This window comes from Esox lucius, chromosome 17 (assembly GCF_011004845.1).
Source record: "Esox lucius isolate fEsoLuc1 chromosome 17, fEsoLuc1.pri, whole genome shotgun sequence".
NCBI classification, from domain to species: Eukaryota; Metazoa; Chordata; class Actinopteri; order Esociformes; family Esocidae; genus Esox; species Esox lucius.
The window spans coordinates 1,191,852-1,207,407 of record NC_047585.1 but is presented as its reverse complement, the minus strand read 5'-3'; the positions used below and the strand labels follow the sequence as shown (position 1 = coordinate 1,207,407).

At 44.1% G+C, this 15,556-nt stretch overlaps 1 protein-coding gene across 1 annotated transcript; it reads right to left on the bottom strand.

Moving 5' to 3' along the window:
- Window positions 1-703: 703 nt before the first annotated feature.
- Window positions 704-13,581, bottom strand: LOC109615391. Its single transcript, XM_034287172.1, has 6 exons — window positions 13,557-13,581; window positions 12,606-13,293; window positions 8,857-9,201; window positions 8,397-8,602; window positions 7,951-8,257; window positions 704-727 (listed from the first exon to the last, which is right to left on the bottom strand). The coding sequence occupies exons 2-6, from the start codon at window positions 13,119-13,121 to the stop codon at window positions 704-706; spliced, it is 1,398 nt and encodes a 465-aa protein (XP_034143063.1). The 5' UTR covers window positions 13,122-13,293; window positions 13,557-13,581.
- Between the last annotated feature and the right edge of the window lie 1,975 nt (window positions 13,582-15,556).

The window sequence follows — 15,556 nt, the reverse complement described above, 5'->3', positions numbered from 1 at the left end:
TGATTTCTGTTACCATTAGGATTTAAATAGTAGCCAAACAACTATGTGATAATAAATAGCTTCATATGATCATGATCCTTAAATAAAAGACAGGTTTTTTGCATGATCAGTCATATTTTCAAAATCAATGCCAGATTTTCACAATTTCTGCCAGTGTATGCAAACTTATGAGCACATCTGTATATATGTGTATCAGTAAATCAGTAAGTCAATGAATCAGTAGGAACATCTGGGAGAATCAGTCATGTTAAACATTGGGATGTCTCAAACTAAGGCATGTCTCTCAGTTCTAAACTGATCCTTCATGCAAACAACCCACTCGGCAGCTGATGCGCATGAGAAATACTAAAAGGGCTTGTGTCATTTCATTAATTAGGTCAGAGACAGTGGAGTTGTAGTTTGGTATACATGTACAACGTTCTTGTCCTATTAAAGCACAGGTTGCTCCCTAAGAGGCCAACAGGTCTAAGGCTGCCCTTTTTTCTAGAGAAAGGAAGCGGATAGCTCCTAGCTCCTCAGAATCAGATTACTGGCCCTAGTGGCTAAATCACACACCTGATCCTAGAATTGCATCACACCGTACATCGGCAATAGCATGCCCATCGTTCGAGTGCCCCAGGTCAACTTATGGGTCAGCCAGGATATGTCACATGCGTACCTCTGGCTACAATAAAGCACAGTTAGAGATTGGAACAGACTACCATCAGATGGCCTGGGCTTGGAGCACCTTCAGGATTAAAGAACGTACAGTAGAACTCAGTTCAATTGATAAAAATTCAAACTTCTTTACTCACGGGCACATGAGTAAAGAAGTTGAGATTATTGTTATTTTTTCTGGGCAATTGTTACCTAGTAAGGCTGCTTTGTTCTGGTCCCTGAGGCTGTTTTACACATTTGGGCAGGAGATTTTGGTGAGGCAGAGAGGAGATTTATATATGGGCTATCCTATAGGTCTTCAACCCTCTCCTGGGGACCCCCCAACCATTTCATCTATTAGATGTATCCCAGAGCTAGCACACCTGAATCAACGTATTAACTAATTTACAAGCACTTACCTGTTGAATCAGGTGAGCTAGTTCAAGGCTAAAACTAAACTGTGAGATGGCTGGGGGGTCCCCAGGAGAGGGTTGAAGACCTATGGGCTATCCTGTCTCCATTGCAAACAGTGTGGTTTTCTAATGGAGGAGAGGCAGCTCATCTGCTTCTTACCCTGGTTTCAATTGAGTTGTAAATTCGGGTATGAGTGGGACGAGTTTTGGTTCTCCCTTTTCTCCTATGGGCATCGCACCTGGATACCTCGACAAATAAGAGCACATTGCTCGCATTTTGAGGTAAACAATTATGAAAGACATGAACACAGTGTAAAACGTGAGGAAAATCTAGCATTTTATCTAATTTTCATGTATAGGAGAGAGAGAGCCTCCATTTTCCCTAATAATTGGTGTGGAGAATATACACTGAACAAAATTATAAACGCAACACTTTTGTATTTGCCCCCATTAATCATGAGCTGAACTCAAAGATCTAAGACTCTACGTACACAAAAGGCCTATTTCTCTCAAATATTGTTCACAAATTTGTCTAAATCTGCGTTAGTGAGCACCTCTCCTTTGCTGAGATAATCCATCCCCCTCACAGGTGTGGCATATCAAAATGCTGATTAGACAGCAGGATTATTGCACAAGTGTGCCTTAGGCTTGTTCATCCAGGTCACTGTAATGAAAGGGCAAGCACAAATTATCAAACAATCTCTCACAACGATCTGGCGGAGACTGCTGGCTTAAGTACCGTGGCTGGAAGCAGATAACAAGCACCAGGTGATCAAGAATAATCAATATTCAGGGGAATTAGATCTGCCAGAGTGGGCATGGCCAGGTGCCTGTGAGTGTGTGGTGCGCTGGGAAGAGGTTTTGTCAGATTCCTGAGCACCCGTCGGACTCAGGAATCTGACAAAACCCCAATCTTATAAATGTCGTTTCTTAATTGCATATGTCTACCTCCCCCACACTATTTATTTTTTGAGAGAGAATAACACGTCCCAGTTTGGATAAACAACAAAACTCTGTGGCATCCCTTTTTTCATTTAATGCTAGATGTGTTTCACTGTATTTATATAAAAAAAACAACTAAATATGCTAATTCCAATTAAAATTAAGATTCAAGAATTTGGCTTCTAATATCTGATCGCAAGGCCATATTGCCTCCACCAATGTACTAGGACAGAAAAAAACTAAACTAACAATGTACTTCAATGGAAAGGTTTATAGAACTCTCCAATCAGTGTTTATTGTTAGGGGCTACATTAGTCCTTCCCAGCGCTCTGTCTGAAACCAAAACAAATAAAGTAACAGTATGCTTTTTCTAAAAGGGGTCATAAAGATGGGTCATAAAGAAAGAAGAGAATAGCTGGTGGAGAGGTTTTATTTTTGTCTCTCAGCACTGGTGAAGGCAAAATGACAGTAGTGGGATTAATGCTAAATGATTAATGTTAGCTCTTTCCTTGACCTGCTTTGCACTTCTCCTAATACAAACAGCCAATAAGGATGGATCACCCAAATAGATTCCTAGCAAATGCTTAATTTTTGCTTAACTGTAACTCCTCATTCTTTAACTCAACTCTTCAGCTAACGAAGTCCTTCTCCCCCTTTTCTTACCCTATTCAACTTATGTCCTTGGACACCACTCTCTTGGGAAGACAGAAATTGTTACTATTACACATAGATTCTAACTGGGGATCTAACTAGGTTTACCATATCAAAAAAACAGCAGATCTAACCCAACAGCATTTGTGAGGATGTTGAATTTAACTAATGTAACATTAGGGTTATAGGAAGGTGATCACCATGCTAACTGTATACATCCACGTCTGTTCTTGCTTTTAAAGAGTTTAACCAAATGCATGGATCGATTGTGGCAACACCAATATGGTTAAATAGGGACCTTCACCATTTCAGTAGTGCCTCCAAGGCTGGATTGATAACGACCTCACCACAGCGATAACCACATAATGCTTCTTAATCTGTTTTAATAAGGCGATCCGCTCGTTCTAACAGTACTTTGTCACTTTTGGGGGGCCAGGAAACCAGCTAACCCTCTCCCATTCTTATAACCAGTCCAATGCGTTGGCGCCATGTGCCCTGGTGAAAAGGAGAAACTAGTCAACTCCTTCCCTGGTCCCTTCACCAGTCCGGCGCATTGGCACCATCTGCCCAGGTGAAAACAGGTTGGGACAAACTGGTCTGACATAGGGTTTTCCAATTAGAATTTAGTCTTGGATGTTATTAGTCTCTTTTGTATCAACAAATCAATGGCGAGAGGGATCAAGTATTCTGCCACACCTCCCTACACGGAAAACAAATACAACATAAAATGGAGGCATTTTATTATTTTTAACATATTTGGGAAACACTTATTAATGTATTTAAGAACATTTAATTAATACATCTTGAACAAATGATGAACTAAAACTTGAGGCCTCTAAGGGAATACCCTGAAATGTAATTTGAATAGTTACACTGTACAAACCAAAAAAGTTGGGACACTGTACAATTGTGAATAAAAACAGAATGCAATGATGTGGAAGTTTCAAATTTCAATATATTATTCAGAATACAACATAGATGACATATCAAATGTTTAAACTGAGAAAATGTACCAATTTAAGGGAAAAATAAGTAGATTTAAAATTTCATGGCATCAACACATCTCATAAAAGTTGGGACAAGGCCATGTTTACTACTGTGTGGCATCCCCTCTTCTTTTTATAACAGACTGAGGAGACAAGTTGCTCAAGTTTATGAATAGGAATGTTGTCCCATTCTTGTCTAATACAGGCTTCTAGTTGCTCAACTGTCTTAGGTCTTCTTTGTCGCACCATCCTCTTTATGATGCGCCAAATGTTTTCTATGGGTGAAAGATCTGGACTGCAGGCTGGCCATTTCAGTACCCGGATCCTTCTTCTATGCAGCCATGACATTGTAATTGATGCAGTATGTGGTCTGGCATTGTCATGTTGGAAAATGCAAGGTCTTCCCTGAAAGAGACGACGTCTGGATTGGAGCATATGTTGTTCTAGAACTTGGATATAACTGTCAGTATTGATGGTGCCTTTCCAGATGTGTAGGCTGCCCATGCCACACGCACTCATGCAACCCCATACCATCAGAGATGCAGGCTTCTGAACTGAGCGCTGATAACAACTTGGGTTGTCCTTGTCCTCTTTAGTCCAGATGACATGGCGTTCCAGTTTTCCAAAATGAACTAATCAAAATTTGATTAGTCTGACCACAGAACACTTTTCCACAGTCCATTAGAAAATGCCTGTGCTTCTGGATCCTGTTTAGATACGGCTTCTTTTTTGACCGGCAACGGCGAATGGCACGGTGGATTGTGTTCACCGACAATGTTTTCTGGAAGTATTCCTGAGCCCATGTTGTGATTTCCATTACAGTATCATTCCTGTATGTGATGCAGTGCCGTCTGAGGGCCCGAAGATCACGGGCATCCAGTATGGTTTTCCGGCCTTGACCCCTACGCACAGAGATTGTTCCAGATTCTCTGAATCTTTGGATGATATTATGCACTGTAGATGATGATAACTTCAAAGTCTGAGCAATTTTTCTCTGAGAAACTCCTTTCTGAGCTGTGAGGTTAACCCTTACATATCCATGTGGTAGGGCACGACCTCTTGTTACACTCAGGGGCCCTCACTGATCTTGTCGGGCTAGATGTCCACCAATTTTAGAGGCTCTAAGATGGAGTAGGGGATACTCCTGTATATAATGGTTTTCAGAGATTGAATTGTCGATATCTGGTTGTGGTCGACCTAGTAAATGCATTTTTCCTTTTTGTTATTCCCTGTGCACGAGGATTCCGATTGGCTGCATTTTGTATTCCTTGGTGGGATATTTGTATATGTGATCGAGATAGTTGTTGACCAGAATTGTATTTTGTTTTGCTTTGTTTGGTGTACACTTGGGTCAACATATTCATTGTGTCGTTAATGTGATTCTTTGGCGAGGCCCACTCTTTCGGATTTTGCCTAAGCGCCCTCTCCGCGAAATTGAAACTTGCCTTCTAGTGTTGTGCTGGTGGCTGGCACACGTAGAGGTATTCGCCTGATAACTTAGGATTCTATACGAGAATGATGTCCTAAATTTTATCCGGGGGATAGATTGGAAATTGGTACAGTGCTGCTTTCCTAATCTGGTAAAAGATGGTCTGGTCGTTTCATTATAAAGGGTTAAATTATGGTGTTTCTCTCTCCTTGTATGGAGTAGAATGAAGTACCACATGGCGATGATCTTTAACATTAAGAAAACACGCTTTTTCCCATGAAGACTGGATTTGCATGCAAAATAGTCATAGCCTGCAACAGAATGCAAAATAGCCAAAGCCCGTAAAATTAAATGTCCAATTTTAAATGTTGAATTTGGTTTGGTTAAGTAATGTAGTTTCACTTTGTTTTTATGTACACTCACCTAAAGGATTATTAGGAACACCTGTTCAATTTCTCATTAATGCAATTATCTAATCAACCAATCACATGGCAGTTGCTTCAATGCATTTAGGGGTGTGGTCCTGGTCAAGACAATCTCCTGAACTCCAAACTGAATGTCAGAATGGGAAAGAAAGGTGATTTAAGCAATTTTGAGCGTGGCATGGTTGTTGGTGCCAGACGGGCCGGTCTGAGTATTTCACAATCTGCTCAGTCACTGGGATTTTCACGCACAACCATTTCTAGGGTTTGCAAAGAATGGTGTGAAAAGGGAAAAACATCCAGTATGCAGCAGTCCTGTGGGTGAAAATGCCCTGTTGATGCTAGAGGTCAGAGGAGAATGGGCCGACTGATTCAAGCTGATAGAAGAGCAACTTTGACTGAAATAACCACTCGTTACAACCAAGGTATGCAGCAAAGCATTTGTGAAGCCACAACACGCACAACCTTGAGGCGGATAGGCTACAACAGCAGAAGACCCCAGCGGGTACCACTCATCTCCACTACAAATAGGAAAAAGAGGCTACAGTTTGCACAAGCTCACCAAAATTGGACAGTTGAAGACTGGAAGAATGTTGTCTGGTCTGATGAGTCTTGATTTCTGTTGAGACATTCAGATGGTAGAGTCAGAATTTGGAGTAAACAGAATGAGAACATGGATCCATCATGCCTTGTTACCACAGTGCAGGCTGGTGGTGGTGGTGTAATGGTGTGAGGAATGTTTTCTTGGCACACTTTAGGCCCCTTAGTGCCAATTGGGCATCGTTTAAATGCCACGGCCTACCTGAGCATTGTTTCTGACCATGTACATCCCATTATGACCACTATGTACCCATCCTCTGATGGCTACTTCCAGCAGGATAATGCACCATGTCACAAAGCTCGAATCATTTCAAATTGGTTTCTTGAACATGACAATGAGTTCACTGTACTGAAATGGCCCCCACAGTCACCAGTTCTTAACCCAATAGAACATCTTTGGGATGTGGTGGAACGGGAGATTCGTGCCCTGGATGTGCATCCCACAAATCTCCATCAACTGCAAGATGCTATCCTATCAATATGGGCCCACATTTCTAAAGAATGCTTTCAGCACCTTGTTGAATCAATGCCACGTAGAATTAAGGCAGTTCTGAAGGCGAAAGGGGGGTCAAACACAGTATTAGTATGGTGTTCCTAATAATCCTCACGCCGGTGAGTGTACAATGATAACTGGGATAATACTTGTGTTTTTAGACCAACGCCTGATACTCGTTATTGGAGTTAAAATTCTAAAATGGTAAATTGTCTGATGAACAAATAGTTGTTTTTTTACAAACAGCAACGATATTAGATGAGTGGAGTAATAACTCTGCACCATCAGTTAACGTAGGATATCGGCTAAGTTAAAAGCATGACATCTCTTACTAAAGACAGTCTGAAGACCATGTCATGTTTTTGTGTGGACACGTCCATTTCATGTACATTTTAAACAATCCATTTGGCCTTTATGGCCTACCAGAAGTGGGTTAAGTCCTGGACTCCAGGAAGGGGGGCAGACCCCCTGGGATGGCCTCTACCAACCTTGCCCATTAAATCAAAGTAGCTTAGTACTAAGGGTTACATTTGAATGCTCCATCAGCCTTCATCAACAATGTGTTCCGGGACATGTTATGCGAGGGCGTGTTGGTGTAAATCGATGACATCTTTATATACACTACCACCCGTGCTGAGCATGTCTCGTTGGTATGCAGATTGCTTGTTAGACTGCTGGAACATGACCTGTACGTGAAAGCCGAGAAGTGTCTGTTTTTCCAGTCGTCTGTGTCCTTCCTGGGGTATCGTTTTTCCAGCCCAGGTGTGGCTATGGAGGACATTGAGGCCGTGCGTAATTGGCCGACCCCAACCACGGTGAAGGACTTGCAACGATTTTTAGGCTTCTCGAATTACTACAGGAGGTTTATCAGGCATGTGATTGGCTAAGGACAAAAAAGCAGGAAAATATACAGAGAGACCCCCCCCCCCCACACACACACACACACACACGCCGATCAAACTGGTGGCGGATCTACATGGATAGTAAAGAATGACCCATAACAACTTATTTGAACAAAAATAAATACATTTTTATTTTTTATTTTACAGCAACATCCAACTTATTATTAACACTGCTCCATCACCACCTCTCTCTATAACAACAACCATGACAAAAAAATATATATTTTAACTTATTTTTGTTTTAAATTTTTACCCAACTCTTTAGCCTTTGTAGCAAGCTTTTTTAGAGCCTCTACACGTTTCTTTAGGAATTTGCGCCTGGCATTCACAGCTGCTGCCATAATGGCATCTTTTGACATTTTCTTGCTGGCCGTTGGCTTCGCAGAGTGATAAGGACTTTTGTTCAGTTCTTCTTTATTTCTGAGCAGAGCTCTGTACCTTTGGCTTGATAGTTTTACATTTCTGCACAGCTTTACATTAACAGGACTCTCCTTTGTCTTCCGGGAGTAGTGTTGAATGGCCGACACCTGCATGGCCTTCAGGTTGTATTTGACCACTTGATAGGACTCATATGACTCAACACTTAGGTTGGAAGCTTTGGCTTGCAGGATGTTGGACATTACACTGAATGCTGATTCCACCTGTGGACCATGAAATGGGCATAGTGCAGACAGTGCAAGCTTGCAGAGTGCTGGGTACCTCTGAGTCTCTCTCACAACATTCCACCATAAATCAACTCTTGCCCCCTCTGTCATCTGAGGTAGTGTCATGTCACTTGCATATCTAGGATGGGAAACAACAGTTTAAGCTCATTATTTGACAAAATAATACCTTACAAAAATATTACACAAATACTAGCAAAATATCAAACATGTGACTTATTAAAAATCTGTGCAAATGGCATTCCAACAATTATATACACCTGTGTATTTCATGTTGAAATCCAGCTCTCTCCAATTTATTAAGCTTCACAGCTGGAAACATGTTTGGCAACTTCTGGAGATGAGGAAGAATGTAATGGCTTCCCTGTGCATCTGGGTCCAAGCATGACAGAGTCCTTAGGGTTGTACTGTCAAGAGGTAGCTTTGTTTGAAGGTCACCTGCACAGCTGGTGTAGGCTTTGATTACCTTTCATAAATAGAGTACAGTTTAAGAAACAAGTAAAGACATACAGTATATGTGGTGCCTCCTCCAAGATAAGTTGCTTAGGAAGTGTTTTTCTTTTAAATGAATTAAATGTGTATTGTTATGGTGTGATGTCATTATGTCATGTCTAATATTAAGGACCATGTTGGAAATAAGTGTTTAATTCGTTTTCACAGGCTATTCTCATCTAACGATGACATGTTTCAATGTTTTACCTAAATAAAGCCATCCCATACCTTAGTTTTGAAAGCCTTCACAACAGGGTGTTCCCTCCCTAGTTGGTCAAGGAGGGATGAGGCCTCAGAGCCAACAAAAGGTGCTGCGAGATGGGCGTCTGTCGATGTCAGGTCAAGCAACTTCATCTTTGGCCCGGACAGATTCCTTCCTTTGCTGTTTATCAATTTTTCTGGCTTGATGAAGCAAGATAAAAACTCCCTTACAAGTTTCTCCTGCTCATCATGGAGTTTATGAACCTGTGGGTCCTTGGACTGAAAAAGCAGGACGTAATGTTTCAGCATGGGAAGGACTGCTGAATAGAAGTGGAGCTCAAGGAGGGTTTTCTTGTCCTCAAATAGCACCTGCTAAAACATAGAAACATATTTTCTCTCTGCACCAATCACAGCAATGTACATCTAACAAGCACCTTGAATAAATAAATATTTACTTTTAAATGCGGCGACTTATATGCCCCTGGTAGGGTCTCCCAAGGCAAACAGGTCTTAGGCGACGGGTCAGACTAAGAGCGGTTCAAAACCCCCTTAATGAAGAAAAACATTTTGAGTACCGTGACGTCGCCCGGTATAGCGCAGCCGGGGCCCCACCCTGGAGCCAGGCCCGGGGTTGGGGCTCGTATGCGAGCGCCTGGTGTCCGGGCCTTCCCCCATGGGGCCCGGCCGGGCTCAGCCCGAACGGGCGACGTGGGGCCGCCCTTCCGTGGGCTCACCACCCACAGGAGGGACCATAAGGGGCCGGTGCGAAGAGGATCGGGCGGCAGTCGAAGGCAGGGGCCTAGACAACCCGATCTCTGGACACGGAAACTGGCTCTAGGGACGTGCAATGTCACCTCGCTGGCGGGGAAGGAGCCTGAGTTGGTGCGTGAGGTTGAGAGGTTCCGATTAGAGGTAATCGGGATCACCTCTACGCACGGCTTGGGCTCTGGAACCACACTCCTTGAGAGAGGATGGACTCTTCACCACTCTGGAGTTGCCCATGGTGAGAGGCGGCGGGCTGGTGTGGGTTTGCTTATAGCTCCCCAGCTCTGCCGCCATGTGTTGGAGTTTACCCCAGTGAACGAGAGGGTCGTTTCCCTGCGCCTACGGGTCGGGGATAGGTCTCTCACTGTTGTTTGTGCCTACGGGCCGAACGGCAGTGCAGAGTACCCGACCTTGGAGTCTCTGGGAGGGGTGCTGGAAAGTACTCCGACTGGGGACTCTATTGTTCTACTGGGGGACTTCAACGCCCACGTGGGCAACGACAGTGACACCTGGAGTGGCGTGATTGGGAGGAACGGCCCCCCGGATCTGAACCCGAGTGGTGTTCAATTATTGGACTTCTGTGCTAGTCACAGTTTGTCCATAACGAACACCATGTTCAAGCATAAGGGTGTCCATCAGTGCACGTGGCACCAGGACACCCTAGGCCGCAGGTCGATGATCGACTTTGTTGTCGTCTCATCTGACCTGCGGCCGTATGTCTTGGACACTCGGGTGAAGAGAGGGGCGGAGCTGTCAACTGATCACCACCTGGTGGTGAGTTGGATCCGATGGCGGGGGAGGAAGCTGGACAGACTCGGCAGGCCCAAGGGTCTGCTGGGAACATCTGGCCGAGTCTCCTGTCAGAGAGATCTTTAACTCCCACCTCCGGCAGAGTTTCGACTGGATCCCGAGGGAGGTTGGAGATATTGAGTCCGAGTGGACCATGTTCTCCACCGCCATTGTGGAAGCGGCCGCTCGGAGCTGTGGCCGTAAGGTCTCCGGTGCCTGTCGAGGCGGCAATCCCCGAACCCGGTGGTGGACACCGGAAGTAAGGGATGCCGTCAAGCTGAAGATGGAGTCCTATCAGGCCTGGTTGGCTTGTGGGACTCCTGAGGCAGCTGACGGGTACCGACAGGCCAAGCGGGCTGCAGCCCGGGTGGTTGTGGAGGCAAAAACTCGGGCCTGGGAGGAGTTCGGTGAGGCCATGGAGAAGGACTATCGGCTGGCCTCGAAGAGATTCTGGCAAACCATCCGGCGCCTCAGGAGAGGGAAACAGTGCCCTACCAACGCTGTTTACAGTAGAGGTGGGCAGCTGTTGACCTCAACTGAGGATGTCGTCGGGCGGTGGAAGGAGTACTTCGAGGATCTCCTCAATCCCGCTGACACGTCTTCCATTGAGGAAGCAGAGGATGAGGGCTCAGAGGTGGACTCGTCCATCACCCGGGCTGAAGTCACAGAGGTGGTCAAGAAACTCCTCGGTGGCAAGGCACCGGGGGTGGATGAGATCCGCCCTGAGTACCTCAAGTCTCTGGATGTTGTGGGGCTGTCTTGGTTGACACGCCTGTGCAACATCGCGTGGCGGTCGGGGACAGTGCCTCTGGGATGGCAGACCGGGGTGGTGGTCCCTCTTTTTAAGAAGGGGGACCGGAGGGTGTGTTCCAACTATAGGGGGATCACACTTCTCAGCCTCCCCGGGAAAGTCTATGCCAGGGTTCTGGAGAGGAGAATACGGCCGATAGTAGAACCTCGGATTCAGGAGGAACAGTGTGGTTTTCGTCCGGGCCGTGGAACACTGGACCAGCTCTATACCCTCTACGGGGTGTTGGAGGGTTCATGGGAGTTTGCCCAACCTACCCACATGTGTTTTGTGGATTTGGAGAAAGCATTCGACTGTGTCCCTCGCGGCATCTTGTGGAGGGTGCTTGGGGAATATGGGGTCCTGGGTCCTTTGCTAAGGGCTGTCAGGTCCCTGTACAACCGAAGCAGGCGCTTGGTCCGCATTGCCGGCAGTAAGTCAGACTTGTTCCCAGTGCATGTTGGACTCCGGCAGGGCTGCCCTTTGTCACCGGTTCTGTTCATAATTTTTATGGACAGAATTTCTAGGCGCAGCCAGGGGCCGGAGGGTGTTAGGTTTGGGGACCACACAATTTCGTCTCTGCTCTTTGCAGATGATGTTGTCGTGTTGGCCCCTTCTAACCAGGACCTTCAGCATGCACTGGGACGGTTTGCAGCCGAGTGTGAAGCGGTGGGGATGAAAATCAGTACCTCCAAATCCGAGGCCATGGTCCTCAGTCGGAAAAGGGTGGCTTGCCCACTTCAGGTTGGTGGAGAGTGCCTGCCTCAAGTGGAGGAGTTTAAGTATCTAGGGGTCTTGTTCACGAGTGAGGGAAGGATGGAACGGGAGATTGACAGACGGATCGGTGCAGCTTCTGCAGTAATGCAGTCGATGTATCGGTCTGTCGTGGTGAAGAAAGAGCTGAGCCGCAAGGCGAAGCTCTTGATTTACCAGTCAATCTACGTTCCTACTCTCACCTATGGTCATGAGCTTTGGGTCATGACCGAAAGGACAAGATCCCGGATACAGGCGGCCGAAATGAGCTTTCTCCGCAGGGTGGCCGGGCGATCCCTTAGAGATAGGGTGAGAAGCTCGGTCACCCGTGAGGAGCTCAGAGTAGAGCCGCTGCTCCTCCACATTGAGAGGGGTCAGCTGAGGTGGCTTGGGCATCTTTTTCGGATGCCTCCGGAACTCCTTCCTGGGAAGGTGTTCCGGTCCCGTCCCACCGGGAAGAGACCCCGGGGAAGACCTAGGACACGCTGGAGGGACTATGTCTCCCGGCTGGCCTGGGAACGCCTCGGTGTCCCCCCGGAAGAGCTAGAGGAAGTGTCTGGGGAGAGGGAAGTCTGGGCATCCCTGCTTAGACTTCTGCCCCCGCGACCCGGCCCCGGATAAGCGGAAGATGATGGATGGATGGACTTTTAAATGAGGCTGATGTCTAGGGCATTTTTCTGACCTTCTTGCAAATCCTGACCTTCCTCATCTTCCCCTCGTTTGTGAAGGTCTTGGACCTGTTCCCCAACTCCTTCCACAACTCCTTGATCCGGGCCCTGCCTGTTTCCTGTACTTCACGCTTCTGTAGAATGGCACTGACAATGTCCTTGTATGTACACTTATCTTCATTGCTGAGGAAGGCATAGTAAAACATGACCAGTGCATCCCACATTCGCAATGTTTCCAGACTGACATCCAAGACTGAGAGCCACCGATGTGGAATATAGCACTCTGGCCGCGAGAAATGGATTCCAAATATACTGCAAATTTCTCTGAGGCCATCTTTCATGTCAGCTGACCATTTGTGGTCTGTGTGCAGGTCTGACAGCAAAGACTCAACCCAACGCTCAAAAGGACAGCACAACTTCTTGCTAGCATTATGAAGGTGGTGACATGAGTCACCATCGATTTGTCTTGCTTGTGGCCTCATCAATATTGAGGGAGAAGGGGACACTTCTGATTTCCTCAAGTACTTCATCCAGGATAGTCTTCTTCACACCATGGGTAAGCTTGTATGATGCTGATGTCCTGTCCATTGACAGTTCAGCAAGTGCTTTTGGATCTTTGGCCAACTCTTGAGCCAATTTAATAATCCCAGACGTGACTGAGAGGGGAAGAGAATTCTCAGCAATAAATCCAAGAACAAGTGCCTGAAAAACAGAATTTGATTAAACACCATACATCCTAAATAAAATCATTTTTAATAATGATTAGTTTATAATATCATCTTCACTGATTATAATGTAGTCAAAACCATTATTTTAAAGGAGTATTTGTTTTTGAGTACTCTCCCCATTGAAAGCGATTTTATTTGCTGCTTTTGATAATAAAGTTAATAAACACCTGTTTCAAACATTGTAAAAAAGAAAAGAAGAGTTGACTGAAAAAGAGTTACTACAAAATCAGAAAACACTTGATCCTGAGCAACACGGTTGCATAGCGGAGGAATTGATCTGGGTTGTGCCGAGTTGTTGTGTGGAGCTGCAACAATGATGTTATCAGCTTGTGCGATCTCAATGTGCATGTTCTGCTGTTGGATCTTCCACAGTTTCATATGTTTTGGATGCATCATATGTTTCCGGAGTGCAATCTTCCCACTTGTGCCATAGTTAATAGGGTGGTTGCAAATGTTGCAAATTGCTTTACCTGGTTCTCTAAGTTTGCTAAAGCAATTGAGTGATAAAGTGTTTCCCTCAACTTCGACAGTCTCCAGCAACCAGCTCCATTTAAAGCGATTCTTGACCCCCTCTTCGATAGACTTTAATTCAGGGCTGTAAAGTACTAGCTTGGCCATGACTCTGTGTATGCTGGAAATCAAGAATAATGGAAAATGTTCATTAGAATGTAAGAATCCATATAAAAAAAATATTCATATTTAAATTTTTTGACTATCTATGTCTATCCACTCTTCAGAAAGGTTGAAAACTAGAGCAGAGCTACAATTTTGACATTGATACTATGGAGAAAAACTGCCATATAGATATTTCTTAATATTACCTCACAATAACTATATTAGGCTGCTGTTGCTTTAAGATCTGACGCATGGTCCTATTTTATATATATATATATATATATATATATATAAAATAGGACTATATATATATTTATAGTCATGTATTTATTTATATATATAAATAAATACACACATACATATATATATATATATATATACAGAGGTGGGGGACTCGAGTCACATGACTTGACTCGAGTCTGACTCGAGTCACAATTTTCAGGACTTGTGACTTGCTTGATTAAAGTATGAAAATGACTTGACTTGACTTTGACTTGAGAACAAGTTACTTGAGACTTGACTTGACTTGAAGTGGAAGACTCGACAATGACTTGAACTTATAATAAACAAACAGCAATAAAATTATTTTATATGTTGTGACATCAGCACCTCTAATCAGCGTATGTGCCTTTAACGCTGCACAATTCAAACCGCGCCAAACATGGCAGACAGTAACGTTAGTCGAGCTCCACAAATAGTATCGTTTGGATACAAGGACTTTGAACTGGACCGTGTGAATAAAAAAAGATTTGCCAGATGCAAAATATGCAACAACGTCAAATTTCATTCGTCATTTTAAGAACCACAAGGAAAGGTAAGAAAGTAATCTCTTTATATTCAGTTTCACTAAGATCTATAATGATTAAGTAATGGATTAATCTTTTGTTTGTCATAATTTGGCCTTGGTTGCATATTTTATTTTATTTTTTCTTGTTAGAAATGTGTATCATCACAGAATACATCTGGTAAATAGATGTAAGGGAATTTGTCTATAACAGTGGCATAGCCTGAATTTTAATGTTGATGGGCATCTTAAAATGAGCGGGCATGTATATTATTACACGTAGGCCATAATGTCTGTATTAAATGTGCGCATTTTCAAGTGTTTGTGGACTGCGTGTGGAAACTAAAAAGCATTGTGCTTACACCATAACAGTTAACTTTACTGCATGAAAGGCTAACATGGAGGCGCCGATGTGATTACTAGCACCTAAACATTTTGAAGAGTTTTTTTTTACTCATACAGACAAGAATAATTACAGCGTAATTACATATTAGGCAGTTTTTCAGTCACAATAATTAGTTTATAAGGTTGTTATTATTAGCCTTTATTACATGGATTGGCAGAATGCGTGTTATTTTTTGATAACAGACCGTTGCCATTAAAAACAGCGCGTTGCTATGGACGCAGCAGGATTCTAACCAGAGACGGAACAGACTATTTTCTTTAGAGGAAGCAATACAATCATTTTTAAATCAATAAATTCCTTTTGAAATCAATATTTTGTGTCAAATTATAGATTTATTTGGTAGGTAGCCATGTAATAAGCGGGATAAGGTATAGCGAGGCGGTTGTTATAGCGAATACAACCCCTTCAGGCTGATTCAAGATCCCTCCGCTT

Bases quoted from the DNA above. Each gene is read 5' to 3' on its own strand.
- LOC109615391 (XM_034287172.1), bottom strand. From the start codon at position 13,121: ATGAAGTACTTGAGGAAATCAGAAGTGTCCCCTTCTCCCTCAATATTG. The intron at 9,202-12,605 runs GTCAGAAAAATG...TCTATGTTTTAG, and splicing joins AGGTCAGGATTTGCAAGAAG to CAGGTGCTATTTGAGGACAA. The intron at 728-7,950 runs GTAAAGCTGTGC...TTAATCCTGAAG, and splicing joins CAAAGGAGAGTCCTGTTAAT to GTGCTCCAAGCCCAGGCCAT.